This window comes from Cervus elaphus, chromosome 12 (assembly GCF_910594005.1).
Source record: "Cervus elaphus chromosome 12, mCerEla1.1, whole genome shotgun sequence".
NCBI classification, from domain to species: domain Eukaryota; kingdom Metazoa; phylum Chordata; class Mammalia; order Artiodactyla; family Cervidae; genus Cervus; species Cervus elaphus.
Genome location: NC_057826.1, coordinates 94,615,029 through 94,635,124, shown reverse-complemented (window position 1 = coordinate 94,635,124; position 20,096 = coordinate 94,615,029). Strand labels below are relative to the sequence as shown.

Genomic DNA, 20,096 nt, shown 5'->3' with positions numbered 1-20,096 from the left:
TCTACTTATAATTACTATTATTATATTAGCTTTCTCTTAGGGAGCAGTGTCTGCCTCTCTCTTGGTCTATATACTGGGGTTCTGACATAATCTTGTTTTCCTACTTTAGGACGTTCCCCACTCTGCCCAAGCAAATGGTTCATTGTTCCAAAACATTCTCCCTTTAGATATATGACTGTCTCCTAGATTAGTTAAAATCCATAGTATTTATATAAGAATCCGGTCAGTGCAACTAAATTATAGCTCTGTGAATTTAGGCACAAACGTTGTATTTGAAATATCAAGCGTAACTGGCTTTTTAAACATAATTGACATAGAATAGCAGGTTACTTGTACAAGGGCAGCTCCAGCCCACAAAATCCTGGCATTTCCCCAAAAATGCCAAGACCACTTTCAGTTCTGTAAAAGAAATGCCAGGAATTTCTTTCCAGTGCAGTCTGAGAGAATGGGACCTGATCTGGTCTGAGCCATTGCTGCTACAGCCTGCTGGAGCCTGCAGGTTCAACGGCTATTCTTCCAGGGCTGGAGGAGACAGACCCAGGCCCCTGAGGATTGGAGGCTGCTAGAATATCCACTACCCATGACTCCTCATCTGTCAGTGGACAGATGAAGCGGTGAGTGGCTGTGATCCTGTATCGTCTCGTGGAATCTAGGAAGGGGGCACACTGTTGTTCAGCTTTTGTTTCACTTCAGCTGGTGAATTCACTTAGTGAAGTCCTACTCATCTAGGGGAAAAGCATCTGCTTTTTTTTACCTCTGGAATTAGGAACTTAGCCTTTAGTCAAACTAAGGTAGTTTTTAGTAAGAATCAGCCTATTTCATAAGAGCTGTTAATTTTGGGGAAACTGCTCATAGAGAGTGGTGCTAGTCTCCGACACGGTAAACCCCAGAGCTCCAGGGAAGATAGCTTCTGCCTGCTCCTTACAGCTGATTGGCGTTCTTTGTCAGGTTAGGTTGGGAGGAAGGGTGGCTACTGCTGGTCTTCAAGATTCCTTTTCCTGGAGAAGTCTGATTCTCATTTGGGGGCTGGATTAATCTGTCTTCAGTTACTGCTCTGATCAACCACTTGATAACATCCCTGCAATGGAGAAAAAGATAAAAAAGAAAGTTTAAACTTCTGTCTTACTGTTACGGTGCTCAGAACTGCAACTTTAACATGGACTCCTAGACACCTAGATTTCCCTAAAGGCAACAGAGAGGGGCACTTAGGCTATTTTGAATATTTTACAAGTCTAATGGAAACCCTACATTTAATTGCAGGAAGGTTACACAAGGTAAGTAAAATGTCAACATTTTTCTTTAAGTTAGAATTATTGAAAGGTATCTCCAAGGTTAAAGAGTACTATCTGTGGCTTCCTGACCAGGAACATTCCTTGACAAGGCAGAAAGTTGGACTAGACAACCTCGTTGGCTTTCTATTATTAGGCTAATAACCAAAGTTTATAGTATGTTCAGTGCAGTCATACCTTGTACAGGGTGTAGGCTCTCAGCATTAGTAAGATAAAAGCTTCTGATACAGTCCACATCTACTTTTGTTGCCTTCTAAAATTTAACTAATAGTAAATAATTTTTTAAAAATCCACAAAGAAGGGAAGAAAAGGAAGGCAGATAATAACAGTAAAAATCTGGAAGTTGGAAGGAAAATGAGTATTTCACAAAACAGAATATTATATAGTAGTGGAAATGAATAAGCTACAGTGGATAGGTAACAATATGGACAAATTTTAGTACACTATAATATTAAGTGAAATAAAAGTACCAATTGATTATATACAGCATGATACTCTCTTATATACAGCTAAAAGGAACTAGAATAAAAATATATACTTCACAGGAACACATACAGATGCAATAAACTACATAAAAAAGAAAGGGAAATGATGAATATTTGGGATGCCAATTACTTTGGATGCAAAAAGGTGCAAAAGTGGGTGATAAGAGGATGGATAGATGGTTGCTGCTGCTGCTAAGTCACTTCAGTGGTGTCCGACCCTGTGCAACCCCATAGACGGCAGCCCACCAGGCTCCCCCATCCCTGGGATAGATGGTTAGATGTAGGTAATTGTCAAGGTCCTATCCTTTGATTTAAGGGGTGGGGTAAGAGATGCTGATTACAAAATTCAGAGTAACCAATTAGCTAAGTAAATAAGGCAAATGTCATATTTAGATGATGTTTAAACTAACTCTATACCTTTGGCAAAGGGATACATTTGAACTGACTTGGCAGAATTGAGGAAGCTGAATACTAAGCCACCAGCAGAGAAGAGTAATCCTATTCAATCCTATTTAAAAGGCAGTACAAGGTTTCCATGAAGTTAGGATAAAAGAGGGTAAATTAAAAAATAAATATAATGGTTTATAATCTGTTTAAGAAACTTTTAGAGTCCTAGATCTTTTCCAACCCTGAAGACTACAGGTTAACTCTGTGGAGAGATAAATAGGGTCTCTGGACTAGGATATCAGGCACAGCTGGGAAACAAAAGGCATCAAAGCAAAAGCAGGGGCATTAAGTGAAACTGCGCATGCTCAGTGCAGAGATCCTTGCCATCTTCCCACACCTGCTTTCAAAAACCTGGCATCCTGGTCTCTATCCTTCATGGAGGAGATCTGAAGTCTTTTCTGGAAAACCCATCCAGCCCAAGAGGAAAGATCTAAAGTCACTGACAAGGTATTTTCTAAGAAATGAGAAGCCGGTTCCACCTGCAGGAAAACTCAGAAATGACAAGTCCCCACCTGTACTCAGAGCTTCCATCAGCTTTTGAGTTGCCCTTAAACATGAATAGAGCACCAGATTTTTCCAGACGTCTATGGACATATTCTAACATAAGAGATAAAGGAAAAAACCCCAAACCAACCCTCCTCTCGCCTCAAAAAAGCAACTTGGATAAACAGACATTATACAGAAAAATAACAAAAACAAAAGCTATCATTAGTAACATCAAAGACATGAAAAGACACAGATCCATGAAAGAAAAAGACAAGAACAGATTCCTATTTATTAATTTTAAAAAGGAACACTTAAAGAAAAATTAAAAGAGCTCTTGGAAATTAAAAATATGGTAACAGCAATGAAAACTCTATTTTCCAGAAATGAAGGATATGAAATGGCCCACTGAATGCCCAGCATCACAGATGAATATAGACCTAAAACAAGTATACTGGGCAAAAAGAAGAGTCTGCAAACATCCAGAGAAAAAAATCAAGGCACATACAAAGAATCAGTAATCAGAGTAGCCTATGGCTTCTTAACAGCAAGAAGCTAGAAGACAATGGAAAATTTGGAAAATTTCCTTTAATATTCTGTAGAAAAGTTGTTTGTAACCTAAATATCTATACTCACATGAATCAATGTGTGGAAGATAAAGATATTTTCAGACATATAAAAGCTCAAAAATTTTACTTCCCACATACCTTTCTAAGAAGCTACTGGAGACTGATCCATCAAAACAAGGGAGCAAACCAAAAAAGAAAAGATATGAAACATATCCAACACTGGGAACAGGTGAAGAGAATTTCACATTTATGATAGAGACTTGGCAAAGAGGACAGCCAATCCAGGTTAAAGGAGGTCAAAGTACTCCACAACAGACCTTCAAGAAGAAGAACCTCGTAAGTGTGAACAAACATCTTGACAGGATATTTAAATCAAATGGCAGATAATTTGGGGCTGACTTCTGATATGCAAAAGAATAGGAGGAAACTAAAAATGAGGCAATTATTAACTCTACAGAAAAGAAAAAGTTATGAGTGGAAGGAAAAGTAATCATAGTTTAGTACTGGGCTCAACTCTGAGTAGCACACAGTTATAGTGATCAGAACATCACATACTGATCTAAACAGAATTCTGATATAGCTATATTGTGGTATGGGGGCTGGGAAGTGTGTGTGTGTGTGAGAGGAGGGAGAGAGGAAAAAGAGCTAACTCCTCATCTTTCAGGTGGGGAGTCAATAGATTATAGCTAACAGTGGACTGCAAGGAGATCCAACCAGTCCATCCTAAAGGAGATCAGTCCTGAGTGTTCACTGGAAGGACTGATGTTGAAGCTGAAACTCCAGTACTTTGGCCACCTCATGCAAAGAAATAACTCATTTGAAAAGATCCTGATGCTGGGAAAGACTGAAGGTGGGAAGAGAAGGGGATGACAGAGGATGAGACGGTTGGATGGCATCACTGACTTGATGGACATGAGTTTGAGTAAACTCTGGGAATTGGTGGTAGACAGGGAGACCTGGCGTGCTACAGTCCACGGGGTCGCAAAGAGTCGGACACGACTGAGTGACTGAACTGAACTGAACTGAACAGTGAAACATCAATAATTAGCAACACAAGCAAGTTATTCAGCCATGAAGAAGTTAAATCCAAGGACTCTCTTAAATGAAAGAGTTGAAAGCAGTTACCCCTGTGGGAAAAATTGTGGGTGAGGTCATCTGGGGACAACTATATTTCTTAAATTGTGTAGAACCAGATTACTCTTTGTAAGCACAGTTAAAAAGAAAAGAAAATCCCTTAAGGGGTCACATGGAGACTGACTTACCACCACTCTCTTTTGAAAGCTTATCTTTGAGGTATAACTTACATAAAATAAATTACACACTGGTTTTTGTTTAACGAGTTTTTTTTTAATTTTAAGACAGAAAACAGAAATTTTATTTGCGCGAAGCTAAGGATTACAACCCAGGAATAGCTTCTTCTCTGACAACTAAAGGTCATAGCACAGTTATATCATTTGATGTTTTGATAAATATATGCACATATCCATGGACCACAACCTCAGTCTAATAGCCATCTCTTATCGAATCAAAGGGCTTCCCTGGTGGCTCAGACGGTAAAGTGTCTGCCTGCAATGCACGAGACCCAGGTTTGATCCCTGGGTCGAGAAGATTCCCTGGAGAAGGAAATGTCAACCCACTCCAGTACTCTTGCCTGGGAATCCCATGGACGGAGGAGCCTGGTAGGCTACAGTCCACAGGGTCACAAAGAGTCGGACGTGACTGAGCGACTTCAATTTAGTTTTAGTTTTTTATTGAATCAAATACAGCTTGTTTTCCCTCCAGCTGGAATTGACTTTTTTCACTAAGCACAAAATAGTGTATTTTATTTGCATTTAGAGGTCATAAATTCCCATGCTTAAACTCAAGAGCATACTGTTGGGTATACTGAGAGGCTTACACCCTGAAAGGTGGAAATGAAAGTCAGCAACTTGTTAACGGATTGAGTTGGGTTCATGTCTCCCATCTCCCAATTCAATGCCTAAGCTCACAAAGCAAAATGGTCAGGAGAGCTGCTGTCACTATTTAAATTGTTGTTTTTCAATTTTACACCCAATTACACTATCCTGTGCTCTCTGTAGTTTCTCTACTTACTGATTTTCTACCCCCTATAATTAACATTTAAACTTTACATAAAATGCCACATCCACGGAAATGGATAGAAGCATGCAAACTAAGGGAGAAAAAGCCATTGTCGTTATTGCTCAGCTGCCCAGTCGTGTCTGACTCTTTGAGACCCCATGGGCTGCAGCACACCAGGCGTCCCTAGCCCTCATCATCTCCCAAAATTTGCCCCCAAGTTCATGTCCATTGCATCGGTGAAGCCATCCAGCCATCTCCTGCTTTGATGCCCTCTTCCTTCTGCCCTCAATTTTCCCAGCTGATTGATACTCAAAAACATAATGAAATGTCCTTCCTTTTTAATTAAAGGAATTATAATAGTCAATATCCCATATTGGCCTGTGAAAACTATTCTTAACAAATATGCAAGAATATATGATAATGTATATATGACTGAAAAAATCTCAGTGATGTTTTGAAAGAAGGAATGCTGAAGAGAACCATTTCTAAAAGAAGCAAAAGAAGGGGGTAGTTCCAGGATGAAAATTCTAGTCTGAGATCCCTACCCTAGAAGCCACATTTCCCCCCACTTTTATAAGGATATGGTAGTTTCCCACTCTGAAGCTTCCAGAAGCTTTAGCCCTGATTTTACAGAAAAAAAAAAAAACCACGTTTGCTACCTGATTGTATCTTGTTCCATGTAACCTATTATCATAAAAGACTTCTCAGAAAGTAGCAGTGACAAATGAAGCTTATCCTGAGTTACTCAGGGGGGTGGAAATAAATTTAGGCTTGTAGCAGTTGTGAAGTTTTACACAAGTTCATGTTTTCCCGGTATCTCATGAGGCTGTCTGAACAATACTGAAATAGATTAAAGGAAGTCTGATGGTCTCAGGAGGAAAAACCACACAAGTTATGGCATCTGACACACAGTTGGTACACAGACTTTTTTTCCTAGGACTGTCTATATCTGCCTGCGATGCAGGAGACCTGGGTTTGATCCCTGGGTCGGGAAGATCCCCTGGAGAAGGGAATGGCTACCCACTCCAGTATTCCTACCTGGAGAATTCCATGGACAGAGGAGCCTGGTGGGCTAGAGTCCATGGGGTTGCAAAGAGTCAGACAGGATTGAGCGGCTCACACTTTCACTTTCATAGTAATGATAACCACCCCTGTTACATTATCTAGTCACTGGACAGTCTCAGCCGCCCGCTGCGCTCTCGGGACTGGACGGCCTGTTGCCCCAGGCTGCAGACGCTGCTTACCTGACATTGTGGGGCTGCTTGTCGCAGGACAGCACGGTGCTTGCAATGGCTTGCTGCAGGTGCTGTCGCTGCCTCCTCAGGATCTGCTGGAAATCATCTTCCAGGGTCTGTACGACGTAACGCAGAAAGAAGACTCGCCCGGGCAGGTTTTGTCCCTGGGGGAGAAAAAGCGAGAAGCAAGAATTTCCTCTGTCCTGGATGACACACCATTGGGCCCCCACAAACACTAAGTCAGGGGAGCATGCATGAGTCAGCAAGTGTGTCTGTGTCTAAAAGAGAGGCTTGTGGGAGAGAGCAGCAGCCTAGGCTATTACAAAAGAGGGCAAGCGGGGCAATCCTAGAGCTTGAAAAGTCAGTCTCTTTCTCTCACTGAACCTCAGTGATGAACCCCGGGCTCAGGATAGCCCCCAAGCTGTGTATATCTGGAGAGACAGACAGAAAAATGACTGCTAAGCTGCTAGATCAAACCACCATGATCTTTATCCCACTGCTAAACTTCTAGCAACATGAGCTGATGTACAGTCTATTGTTTAAGCAACGCTGAGATGGGTTTTTTGTTACAGGTGAAATGATCCTAATTGCTGAAGCCCAGCTAATGCAGGTAAAGAGCATGGGCTTTGGTGATGCAGAGACCTCATGTATTTCTTTGAAACTCAGCCCCATTCCTTATTTAACTTACTGCTCTGAGTCTCAGTGTCCTCATGATTCACATGAGGACATAACCTTACCTTCCATAACCTTACCTACATAACCATACCTACATAACCATAACCTTCACATAACCTTACCAAAGCCAGGCAGGCATGCACAATTTGTTGGTTTCCTTTTACTGATGAAGAGAGACTTAATTCTGGCCTTGTTCTATTTGTTTTCTAAAGGCCTTACAGCTTTTTGGTCCCTCATTTCCTGCATCACTATCTTTTGTCTTTAGTTGATTTTTTGGGTAATGAAATGCTTAATGCTTACATTCTTCTCTAACTGCCTTCTCTGTACATTCTATAGCTAGTGTCCTTGTGGTTACCATGGGGATTACATTTAACATTCTAAAATTATAATACTTTGAATTTATACTAGGTTCACTTCAATAACACACAAAAGCTCCGGTCTTTATGGCTGTGTTCCCACCTGTTTTAGTTAAAGTCACAGAACTACATTGTGGGACCAAAAATAAACTAATAATTCTTTAAAAAATTTTTGGTTTATTTATTTAGTTTTGGCTGCCCTGGGTCTTCACTGCTGTGCTCAGGCTTTCTCCAGTTGCTGCAAGTGGGGGCTACTCTCTAGTTTTGACGCATGGGCTTCTGTTGTGGTGACGACTTCTTCTGTTGCAGAGCAGGGGCTCCAGGGCACACGGGCTTCAGTAGCTATGGCTTGCAGGCTCTAGAGCGTGGGCTCAGCAGTTGTGACACAGGGGCTCATCTGCCCCATGGCATGTGGAGTCTTCCCAGCCCAGGGATGGAACCCGCATCCCCTTCATTGGCAGGCAGATTCTTAACCACTGGACCACCAGGGAGGTCCAATAATTCTTTCTGGTTCTTTTCAATCTTTCAAATTATGTAGAAAACACAATGTGGAGTTACAAAGTTAAATAACACTAGCTTTTAGATTAATAATTTAAATATGTATCAGTCAATTAATACATTATAGAAAACCAATGTGGAGTTACAAATCACTGTCACAATAGTTTTTATAATTGCCCATGTATTTATCTTTACTGACATCTATTTCTTCATATGTCTTCAAGTTACTGTTTAGTGTTTCATTTTACCCTGCAGGACTTCTTTCAGTGTTTCCTGCTGGGCAGGACTAGTGGGAATGAATTCCCTCAGCGTTTGTTTATCTGGGAGTATCTTTACCTCACCCTCATTTCTGAGGGACAGTTTTGTTGGATACAGGAGTGTATCACCCCACTGCCTACTAGCCTCATTTCCGATGAGAAATCTTACTGAGGATCTTGTATTGATGTGTCACTTCTCTCCAGATGCTCACTCATGTCTTGAAGGCAAGTTTTGCCAGATATGCTATTCTTGGTTGACAGCTTTTTTCTTTTAGAACTTTGAATACATCATCCCATCACCTTCTGACCTACATGGCTTCACTGAGAATTTGCTGAGAGACTTACACAAACTCACTCGTATGTGATAATTCACTTTTTCCTTGCTGCTTTTAAGTCTGACTTTTGACAGTTTGATTATAACGTTTCTTGGTGTGAATCTCTTTGGTTTATCCTTGTTGGTGTTAACCTTCTTGAATTTGTAAGTCTATTTCTTTCCTCAGATTTGGGAAGTTTTTTGGTCGTTAAGCTCTCTGCCCCCTTCTCTTTTCCTTCTCTGGAACTCCTGTAATGTATATGTGGCCCGTTTAATGACGCCCCATAGTTCCTCAGGTGCTCCTCAATTTTCTTCACTGTTTTCTTTTTGCTCCTCTGTCTCAATGATTTCAAAGACCTTTCTTCATGTTCACTGATATTTTTTCCTCCTGCCTGATCAAGACTGTTGTTGAACTCCTCTAGTGAATTTTTCAATTCAGTTATTATACTTTTCAGGTCCAGAATATGTTTGATTATCTACAGTTTAAAAATTTAATATTTGCATTTTGTCCATGCATCATTTTCCTGCTTCATTTTGTTTGTGTTCTGCTCTCCTTGAGCATCGGAGATTTGCATTTCTTTAGGGTCACTTTCTGGAACTTTATTTCATTCTTTTGATTGGGCCACACTTCCCTGTTTCTTTGTGTGCCCTGTAATGCTCTTTTGAGATTTAAACATTTGGAAAAAAAACCAACTTTCCCAGTCCTTATGCATCGAGTTCATGCAGGGCAGGGCCCTTAACAATCAGTCTGGCTAAAGATCCTTAGCGCTCTCAGAACTTTTCTGGAGATGTGTTTTCTCTGAGCTGTGTGTGTGCTTTTATCTGTCTTAACTCCCCAAGCAGCTTGCCCTTGTTTCTTCTCAAGAGCCCACAGTCTCTTGTTCCCCCAGTACCTGTTTATGGAAATGCATACTCTCTGAAGCTCTAAAATGCTGCAGTGCTCACCTTTCTTTTCAGCCAGAAAACCAAGCCAGGGTTTTCAATAGTGTTCTGAGTCAGGTGAGACAAAAACTATCCCCATGACAAGTCAGAACACGGGACTTGACGTTCTCTCCTCGGTTTGCGTCCCAAGGGTATGGGAGGCTTCCTCCCAGTCGCACTGTGCTGGGCTGGGTAGGGAGGCACATGGACACACAGAAACACCAAAAACTGTCCTACTCCTTTCAGTGGAGCCCCTTCTTGGCTGTGCTCTGGCCTGCGCACTGCAACTTCTCAACTGGTTTCTGGAGTTTCCACAAAGGTATTCCGGTCCGTATATTGTTGTTAAGTTGGTGTCTCCATTGGGGAACAAGGGCCTGGAGTGTCCTCGTCTACCATCTTGGTGGTGTTTCCCACATCATCCTTTCTTAAAGCCCTGTGTTTTTTTTGCTCCAATCTGGAGTGACTCTTTAGGTCTACTATTTGTGGTAATCTCAGGACTTCGCTTTCTTATTCTTCTGGATTAGGTCCAGTGTCCTTTGGATCCTGTGCCTCTTCCTTTTTTGATTTCTCCTCTATCCTTTGTATGCATATCTTCAAGTAACCTAAGAAATGGGGTGTATGAATATTTTTTCAAGCTTGTACATGTCTGGAAATGTCTTTATTCCACCCTCACACTTGATCAATAGCTTGGCTGACTACAGAATTCTAAATTGATAATAATTTGTTCCATCCATGTTCTTTTGGGTAAGTAGACAGAAAGCTGGCAAATTAAGCTCAGGGATCCCTAAAGGTCAGAATGTAGACTTTTTTCTGCAGCACCAACTCTACCCTGAAAGAAAGTGAAAGTGAAGTCGTGTCTGACTCTTTGTGATCCCATGGACTGCAGCCCACCAGGCTCCTCTGTCCATGGGATTCTCCAGGCAAGAATACTGGAGTGGGGTGCCATTTCCTTCTCCAGGGGATCTTCCTGACCCAGGGATCGAACCTGGGTCTCCCGCACTGCAGGCAGATGTTTTATCCTCTGAGCCACCAGGGAAGCCCAATATAAGAAGTTCAAAAATTCTCTGTTCTAAAGGGCAGACTTCCTTCCTCCTTGGCAAGCCTGTGTTCTAGCCTGTAGCTTTTGTTGCCTGGCTTCATCAGTCATCACTTTTGTATTTCCTTTAGCTTTTCCAGTCTTCATTCAAATCTTTTGTCTTTCCCCTTATTTTCAGTGCCATAGGTTCATAACTTCTTCTATTCATTTACTGTTATTTTAAGTGAAATCTTAAGAAGGGGAGGGATAAGTGAGTATATTCAATCTTGAATTGGAAGGCAGCACATTCCATTTCAATAGAAATATTTTGGTCTGGATCAGGGGAGTAAAAGGTAAAAGGAAGGAATAATGGCAAAGACCGTACTACCAGATTTACTTTCACTTTTGCTTCTAGTTAAAACTACCTGTGCAAAAGATTTCTGCATGCAAATTGTTGTTACCTCTTCCTCCATGACATAAGCGAGCAGCTTCCAGTCCCACTCCACTGTCTTGGCATTAGCTGGATGTAGCCTGAAAGTCAAGTGACAGCAGTTAGGATTCTGGAGATTTTAGTGGAAGGAAGGATGGGATCTGGAGGACAGTAGAAGTGATAGAAGACGACAGACGATGACAGAAGCGATAGGAGACGACAGAAGCGATAGAAGACAACAGAAGACGACAGACGCGATAGAAGACAGCAGACGATAGAAGACAGCAGAAGCGATAGAAGACAACAGACGCGATAGAAGTGATAGAAGACAACAGACGCGATAGAAGACAACAGAAGACAACAGACGCGATAGAAGACAACAGAAGACGACAGACACGATAGAAGACAGCAGACGATAGAAAACAACAGAAGCAATAGAAAACAACAGAAGCGATAAAAGTGATAGAAGACAACAGACATGATAGAAGACAACAGAAGACGACAGACGCGATAGAAGACAACAGACGATAGAAGACAGCAGAAGCGATAGAAGACAACAGACGCGATAGAAGTGATAGAAGACAACAGACGCGATAGAAGACAACAGAAGACGACAGACGCGATAGAAGACAACAGACGATAGAAGACAGCAGAAGCGATAGGAGACAACAGACGCGATAGAAGACAACAGAAGACGACAGATGCGATAGAAGACCACAGACAATAGAAGACAGCAGAAGCGATAGGAGACGACAGAAGCGATAGAAGTGATAGAAGAGAACAGACGCGATAGAAGACAACAGAAGCGATAGAAGACAACAGAAGCGATAGAAGATGACAGAAGTGACAGAAGACGACAGAAGCGAGAGGCCTCTTCCTATCCTCAGTGCTCTTGCCCACCCATGTCATCTGGGGGAAGTGGAACTTCATTTTTTTTTTCTGGCTACCTAGTATCTACTTCTCTTTTGGGAGGCATTAGCACTCCAACTTTGCCTTGAAGAAATCAGCTCTTTATTACTCTTAGCCCAGTGGCTTTCACCCAACAGGACCCTGGGATGAAGCCCAAGAAGCATCTTGAGCTAATCATGATATTCTGTCCCACAGTTCACATGACTGGCTCAAAGATAGACTCATGTCTTATGTTATGCCAATTAAAACCTGTAAGACTCAATTTCAGAACTCTCGTGTGATTATAAAAGAAGTGGATGCTCTCTTGTATTAAGAGTGTCTGAGAAAGCCACCATATGAAGCCTAGAAAGAGAAGCAAAGTAAAGCTGAAAAATGGATACTGGTAACCATATTGGAGCTGAATTAAGTCACATCTTACTGCTAGGTTTCTAGGTTTTTAATAACATGTGTCATTAAATTCTCTTTTATCATTTGTTAAAGCCAGTTTGAATCGAGTTTCCTGTCACTTGCAATCCAAATAATATTAATATACTGTCACCCTCTCTAATGTTTTAGTTGAATAAATCTTAGGCAAGAGAAAATTGTGCCCTGAGTCCAGGTTCCCTAAAAGATTTGCCAACAGCCAAGGTCCATACTGTTGAATTTTCATGAGAAGCATGTAGGCCTCCTTCAGAACATCCACAGTCTCAGAGCCACTGAGCAGGATTTTCTGGATGATGTGAGCCACAATTTCTCGGGGCGGGTAGTGCTGGGGTGATACAAAGTCCATCAGAAACTGCACAGTCCCCAAGGGGAAGTTTTCTTCAATGGTGTTTGCTACCATCCTTAATCTTCGATGAGGGATAGGTTCTAATTTTTGACCCTTGTTCTGTAGAAATAAAAAAATTAATAAATTAGGATAGGTTTCTATAGACAAAAACACAAGAGGTTCTAGAATAAGTTGAAGACAGCATTTGAAATATTCATAATTAGAAAAACTGAGATCGGAAAGCCTTATCTAAAAAACTTCTAATGATATGGGAAATGCTTATATTAAGTTAAATAAGAATTCAAAGTTCTACACGTAAACATGACTTCATCTGTGTTAAAATATAGCATAGAAAGCAAAGTACAGGAATCAAGAGCTAACCTAAGTTGATTTTGAAGTGGGGGTGGTAAGATATTCAAGGGCAGTTATGATACTATATCAGATACTGAAACAAAAAGATGAAGAAAGATGTTTTAAATATGTTTTACTATTAGAAGAATTTCATTTTGTTGATTTTTTTTTGAGTCAACAGTAAATATTAAGCTGCTTCACCCTCTGCCCCTACCCCCAAACAGTACATATATAAAGACTGAGAATGTGTGAAAAAACTTTCCATTGTCTAGGTGGTGAAATGATGGATGCTTTTTCCTCTGTATGTACCTTTGTATTTTTCAATTTTTCTGTAATAGACAAATAATCAGAAGAAAAGCAAATGCTAAAAACACTGATATAGGAATAGAATAACAATAATTATAATAACAATCTTTTTAACATCTAACTTATTCTCACTTAATTCTTACAACTCTAAGAAATACACACTATTATTATTCCTATTTCATACATAAGGAAACAGATTTAGAGAGAAAGCCCTTGTCATGCAACAGAAGTTGGTTTCATATGGTGCTACCCTCTACATTCATACTCTCTATAAACAACAAAGACAAAAATAATAACTATATTTTTGTTAAAATCCTCAATTATTAAAAAATTTAAAGTGCCTACAGAAAGGCCAAAAGGAAGGAAATATACCCAACTATTAATATTAATAAATGCCAACTGATAGCATCATGTGGGTAAGTATTTTTTAATACTGTATATCTTTAGATGTTTTATACTAAGGAAGCAAGCATTATTCAAAACCTGAGAATAAGCATTAATTTTGAAACACCAACTAGACAAAATTGTGACCGCTTACGTGTGACAGTAAAACAGTGATGGCTAGAGCTGCCCTTCTAGGCACAGGGCAGTTAGCGTTTTGGAGGAAGGACATCCAGCTAGCTTTCTTATGTCTCAAGCCACCTGAGTGTAACTCCTCTGACCTCACTGCTGAGGCACCAACACTGTAAATAGCACGCAATAAGAATTAAGAGCAAGAGAAGAACGAAAATCTTGCTTTGGTGACTATTTTATGTGTGATGCACTTTATGATCTTGAAACTGTATTATTCATTACTTGCCTACAAATGGGGACCTCTACAAATTTTAGATAAAGTTTATAAATTGTTCTAAAGCCCTTATCCTTAAGGGGAATGACTATTTATAGAGCATTTCTATAAACGCGGAAAGGTTGCTTCATGCTTCTGTGTGTTTACCTTTAAGCCAAACAATGACATGATACAGGTGCTATGGCCCATTTCAGAGCTAAAGAAAAAGAGACTCAGGAATTCAGGCTGATTGCTGGCAAGTGGCAGCACACAGCCTGGCTAAGAAGGCACTGGGCGAATCTACCAAACAGCTTAGAAACCAGCTTTTAGGGGTTCCACATAGAAACCCCTATATAGGGGATTATATTCAATATCTTGTGAAAACCTATAATGGAATATAATCTGAAAAAATAATGGACTCACTTTGCTATACACTTGAAACTAACATGATATTGTAAACCAACTATATTTCAATAAAAATATTATTAGAGCCATCCTAGCAGATGTGATTTTTTTTTTTTTTTTTTTGCAGTTCCCTAATGACTGGCTTGACTTACCTGGTGGCTCAGATGGTAAAGCATCTGCCTACAATGTGGAGACCCGAGTTCGATCCCTGGGTCGGAGAGATCCTCTGGAGAAGGGAATGGCAACCCACTCCAGTACTCTTGCCTGGAAAATCCCATGGACAGAGGAGCCTGGCAGGCTACTGTCCATGGGGTAGCAAAGAGTTGGACATGACTGAGCAACTAAACTTTCTAATGACTGGCTTAAGACCCAAAACTCAAAAAACTACGATCATGGCATTTGGTCCCATCACTTCATGGCAGATAGACTGGGAAAGAATGGAAACAGTGACAGACTTAATATTCTTGGGATCCAAAATCACTGCAGATGGTGACTGCAGCCATGGAATTAAAAGACGCCTGCTCCTTGGAAGAAAAGTTATGACCAACCTAGACAGCATATTAAAAAGCAGAGACATTACTTTGCCCACAAAGGTCTGTCTAGTCAAAGCTATGGTTTTTCCAGTGGTCATGTATGGATGTGAGAGTTGGATCACAAAGAAAGCTGAGCACTAAAGAATTGATGCTTTTGAACTGTGGTGTTGGAGAAGATTCTTGAAAGTCCCTTGGACTGCAAGGAGATCAAACCAGTCAATCCTAAAGGAAATCAGTCCTGAATATTCATTAGAAGGACTGATGCTGAAGCTGAAACTCCCAATACTTTGGCCACCTGATGCAAAGAGCTGACTCATTGGAAAAGACCCTGATGCTGGGAAAGATTGAAGGCAGAAGGAGAAGGGGCACCAGAGGATGAGATGGTTAGACAGCATCACCTACTCAATGGATATGAATCTGAACAAACTTCGGGAGATAGTGGAGGACAGAGGAGCCTGGCGCTGTAGTCCGTAGGGTCACAAAGTTCAGACATGACTTAGCGACTGAACTACAACAAAGTGATGTCTCCAGTGCTGGTTTCTAAGTGTGAGGCTGAGTTTGAACCCGGACCTGATTCTACATGGGATGGTCCCACAAACGGGAGAAAGATAAAAATGTGAAACTCAACAGATCCTGTTCTGTCATGTGTGGACCCCCTTGAGCATATACAAGGCCTATACAAAGGACACTTGATCCCCAAGGGAAGGCATGTTAGCTCACCTCTCTTGTGTCTTTATCTGGTATTAGTGTCTGGAAGAAGAGGTGATGCACCGGAGGGCGTAAGAAGTACTTCAGTCTATGTAGGCACGGTCTGTTGTACAACCCGCCTTGCGGTATCTGTGCCTGCATCAGGGCACACCCGGGGTTGACAGGCTCTGACAGTGATCTCTCTTTTCTGGCTGGATTTTCTGTGGCAGAGATCCAAGGAACTTTCTCTAAGGAAGTCTCAAACTCTGGGGACTGTGGGCTGGGAGAGGAGCTTGGAGAGGATGGAGCCGAGACATCCATAGGGGCGTCATGGTTCTGTATGTGGTTCTGGGGAGAGGCAGGCCTGATTTTTGGTAAATGAGGTCCAACTGTGGGTGGCATGTCTTCCAACAAGCATGACATGTCCCCAGGTGAATGCAGCACGTTTCCAGATAAGCGTGCGACGTCTCTAGATGAATGTAGTACACTTGCTAGTGACGGTGGTGCATCTCCTGGTGACGCTGGCGCATGTCCTGGTGATGGTGGTGTGTTGACGGGTGACTGCGACGTATCTGCTGGAGGCTGTAGCATGCTGACCAGGGACGGGGGCATGTCTCTTGGTGACTGCGGCATGTCTCCTGATGACTGCGGCGTATCTTGTGGTGTCTGTGGCATGTCTCCCAGGGACTGTGGCATGTCCTGCAGATGGGCCACATCTTCCAGACATGATGTATTCTGAGGTGGACCTGGTACATCTTGAGGTAGGCCCAGTGAGTGTTGAGGTGGGCTTGCTGAGCGCTGAGGATGCCATGATGAATCATGAGGTGGACCTGGCATATCCTGCTGGGGGCCTGGCACGTTCTGAGGGCAGGGCATGTCTTGAGGAGGACATGGCTCTTCTTGAGGCAGGCGAGGGAAAGTTTGCAGCTGGCCCTGCATGGTTTGTGATGGGCATGACAAGGCTCGCGGTGGGCATGAGGAGGCTCGAGGTGGACACGGTGAGGCTGGCAGTGGGCATGGCAAGGCTTGTGGTGGGTATGGCACATCTTGCTGTGGGCATGGCAGGGCTATCCTTTGATTGCTGCTGCTACTACTGTTCCTGGTTTGGGGGAGGGAGTGAATATTTGAAGAGGGTTGTAGGTTTGCCAAGAAGCTGAGGTCACCTTTGAATATGGTTGAGCTACAGTTTGGCTCTACTGGGTAAAAAGAGTCCCCACTGGTAGACATGGGCAGCTGGGGACCTTCGAATGCAGTTTCTTCCAAAAGGTCCAAATCCACAGGATCACTGTTGATGATTCTCCGTGCTGCAGGCCTAGAGCTTCTGTCCATCCACCCTTCTGTTATCTCTTTGCTGGAGAGGCTGGCACATGCTTGAAGACTGGCTGGCTCTTTCTGGGAAGGAGCAACAGGTTCTAGAGTCAAGTCAAGAGTAGCAATAGGTCTATTTTCTTCTTCAGATCCTGTCAGGTCAATCACACAGAGTCCACTGCGATCCTTTGCCCTTGGTCTGGTTTCTCTAGTTAAGTCAATGACGTCCTGTTGAAGGATTGTGAGAAGATAAGAGGTTAAGCGGCAGGGTTCTCAGCTTTATCTAAGAGGACTTAAAACTTAGCTTTTAAGGCTAAACCTATTTTACCTTTTCATTTCACTGACAATTTGCGTATCTTGTATAACGTAAGTATTGGTTTATTTCCTTTGGTCAAAATTTCACTGTTGTCAAAGCTGCCAACTTCCATACCTTCTTATATTATCCAAAGGCCATAGCACATAACAGAGGGCACAGAGGGAAATGGTTTATGGTCCATGGTGGACAGGGGAGGAGTAGGGAGGATTTCAACCTTAAGGCAAAGTGAAAAGCAACCTTTGGAAAAACAAATACACAGGATAACCTACAATAGAAGTGAAAGAAGGGAAGCTAGTACAAGAGAATCTACTTTGTGCTAAGAACATGGTGAGTACTTCCATACATCTTTAATTTTCACAGTTACCCTATCAGGAAGGCATTTTATCATCAGGAAGGCATTATCATCTCCATTATACAGATTGGGACACTAAGAGTTCAGAGGGTTATGAATTATTTAGCCATGAAGCAGAGAAAGACACTCAAACCCAGGCCTGTTTCTTTCTTTTCCTGTTAGGCCCTAAGATGTACAACCTCATTCAATGTATAATCAGCTTATAGTCAGATATGGAGGATAATACAATAAGGGTTATAAACCTAACAGTATAAGTTTAAGCATACATTAATTACAAAAATATCTTCTATCTTCACTACCACTCCTTGGCAAAAAGATTAAGCAGTTCACGAAGCCTAATGATGCCAGTCGGAGGCACTTAAACAACCTCTGTGTCAGGAGCCAGGAATAATATTGCTCTATCTTCCAGGTATCTCTTCACTTGGTTGGGTACCACTGCCTCTGGTATATTAGGTAGCAACTGCTGGGCTACCAATGCTATTGCTGCTACCACAGTTTCCACACTATTTCTTTTAGCAAATGTGATGGTTACCACTGTCAACAGCACCAAAGCTGAACACAGGATTCTGGGTGAGTCAAGCGAGAAGTTGGCATGCATCTCCTCCTGGAACAGGGATTGCTTGGTGAAACCGAATGCCTCATTCCTAAGAAGCAGCCATAGAGTATCACTGCCTCTCTACTGCTAGCTGAACTCAACATAAATAGCTATAAGGGTCCGAATTAAACTCCTCTGCCATGGCCAATTCCTAAAACACAATATTATCATGTCTCTCTCACTTAAAACCCATCAGTGTATGACAAAACCCACTACAATATTGTGGGGTAATTAGCCTCCAACTAATAAAAATAAATGAAAAAAGAAAAAAACCCACCATATGAGGTACAGGATAAAGGACAAAGGCCTTAGTAAGACTCTTGAAAAAGCTGAAGTCCCTCAGTCGTGTCCCACTCTTTGTGACCGCATGGACTATATAGCCTGCCAGGCTCCTCTGTCCATGGAATTCTCCAGGCAAGAATACTGGCGTGGGAAGCCATTCCCTTCTCCATGGGATCTTCCCAACCCAGGGTTCAAACCCAGGTCTCCCGCATTGCAGGCTGTTTCTTTACTATCTGAGCCACCAAGGAAGCCCATGAGTACTGGAGTGGGCAGCCTATCCCTTCTCCAGGGGATCTTCCCGACAACAGGAATCAAACTGGGGTCTCCTGCATTGCAGGTGGATTCTTTACCAGCTGAACTAGAGTCCTTCATAATTTAGGGTCTTCCTGATTACTCTTCCTCCTCATTTGAGCAAATCACACAGAAATACTTCAGATCCTTAAATATGCCATGCTTTCTCAGTACTTCTATCTTTATGTTTGCTTATGGTTCTTTCTTTTGCCTGGAATGACTATCATCGGTTTGATTGTTTGAATGTTTCTTGTCTTTCAAGACTCAGCACAGATATCACTGTGTCTGAAAATTCTTCTAGACCACTTCTGGTCTCAAGTTAAATTATTTGTTTCCTTCCTTATATCCCCACTGCATCTGTACAAACCTTTTTTTTTTTAAAGAAAAAGGATACTTCTTTTTTTTTTATTTATTTTTCATCGGGGGAAGATTGCTTTGCAATGTTGTGTTGGTTTCTACCATACAGCAATGCAAATCAGCCATAATTATACATACATCACCCTCTTGAAGAAACACTTTAAAAAAAATTATTTATTTATTTGGTTGCACCATGTCTTAGCTGCAGTATGTAGGATCTAGTTCCCTGACCAGGGATCGAAGCCAGGCCTCCTATATTGGGAGCAAGGAGTCTTAGCCACTAGACCACCAGGGAAGTCCCCAAAACTTTTCTTTTAATTCCAAAGAATTTGATGCTTTTAAATGATATTGAAAATGGAAATTTTTTTCATTTTACAATTAGTCATTGCTAGTATAAAGAAATACTATTGATTTATGTATGTGTATTATCTCTGTGTCCTTTGACCTGGCTAAGTACCTTTGACTAATACTTACCTACTAGTTCAAGTAACTTTTTTTTGTAGATTCCTTAAGGTTTTCCATATAAGAAATCATGTCGTAAATAAAAGAGTTTTACTTCTTCCTTTTCAATCTGCCCTTTATTTCCTTTTCGTCACCATTGCAGTGGCTAAGGCATTCAGTACAATTCTCAATAAAAGTTTTGAAAGCAAACGTACTAGACTTTAATCATTAAGTACCATGTTAGCTGTGTTGTTTTCATAGATGCCCCATATCATGTTGAGAAAGTTTATTTTGTTTTCTGAGAGTTTTAATTGGGAATGGTCATTAGTCATATGATTTTTCTGTACCTGATATTTTATGATTTTCCCTTGTACTATTAATGTCAAAAGTTATACTC

At 41.5% G+C, this 20,096-nt stretch overlaps 1 protein-coding gene across 2 annotated transcripts in view; it reads right to left on the bottom strand.

Moving 5' to 3' along the window:
- SIMC1 (SUMO interacting motifs containing 1) overlaps positions 1-20,096 on the bottom strand; it is a 68,674-nt gene that overhangs the window by 20,248 nt on the left and 28,330 nt on the right. For both annotated transcript variants that reach the window (XM_043920044.1, XM_043920045.1), the window contains 5 exons: positions 15,791-17,293; positions 12,597-12,829; positions 11,084-11,153; positions 6,597-6,751; positions 926-1,078 (listed from right to left, as the gene is read on the bottom strand). In XM_043920044.1, the coding sequence (XP_043775979.1) occupies positions 926-1,078; positions 6,597-6,751; positions 11,084-11,153; positions 12,597-12,829; positions 15,791-17,293 (2,114 nt within the window). The remainder of the gene's footprint in view (positions 1-925; positions 1,079-6,596; positions 6,752-11,083; positions 11,154-12,596; positions 12,830-15,790; positions 17,294-20,096) is intronic.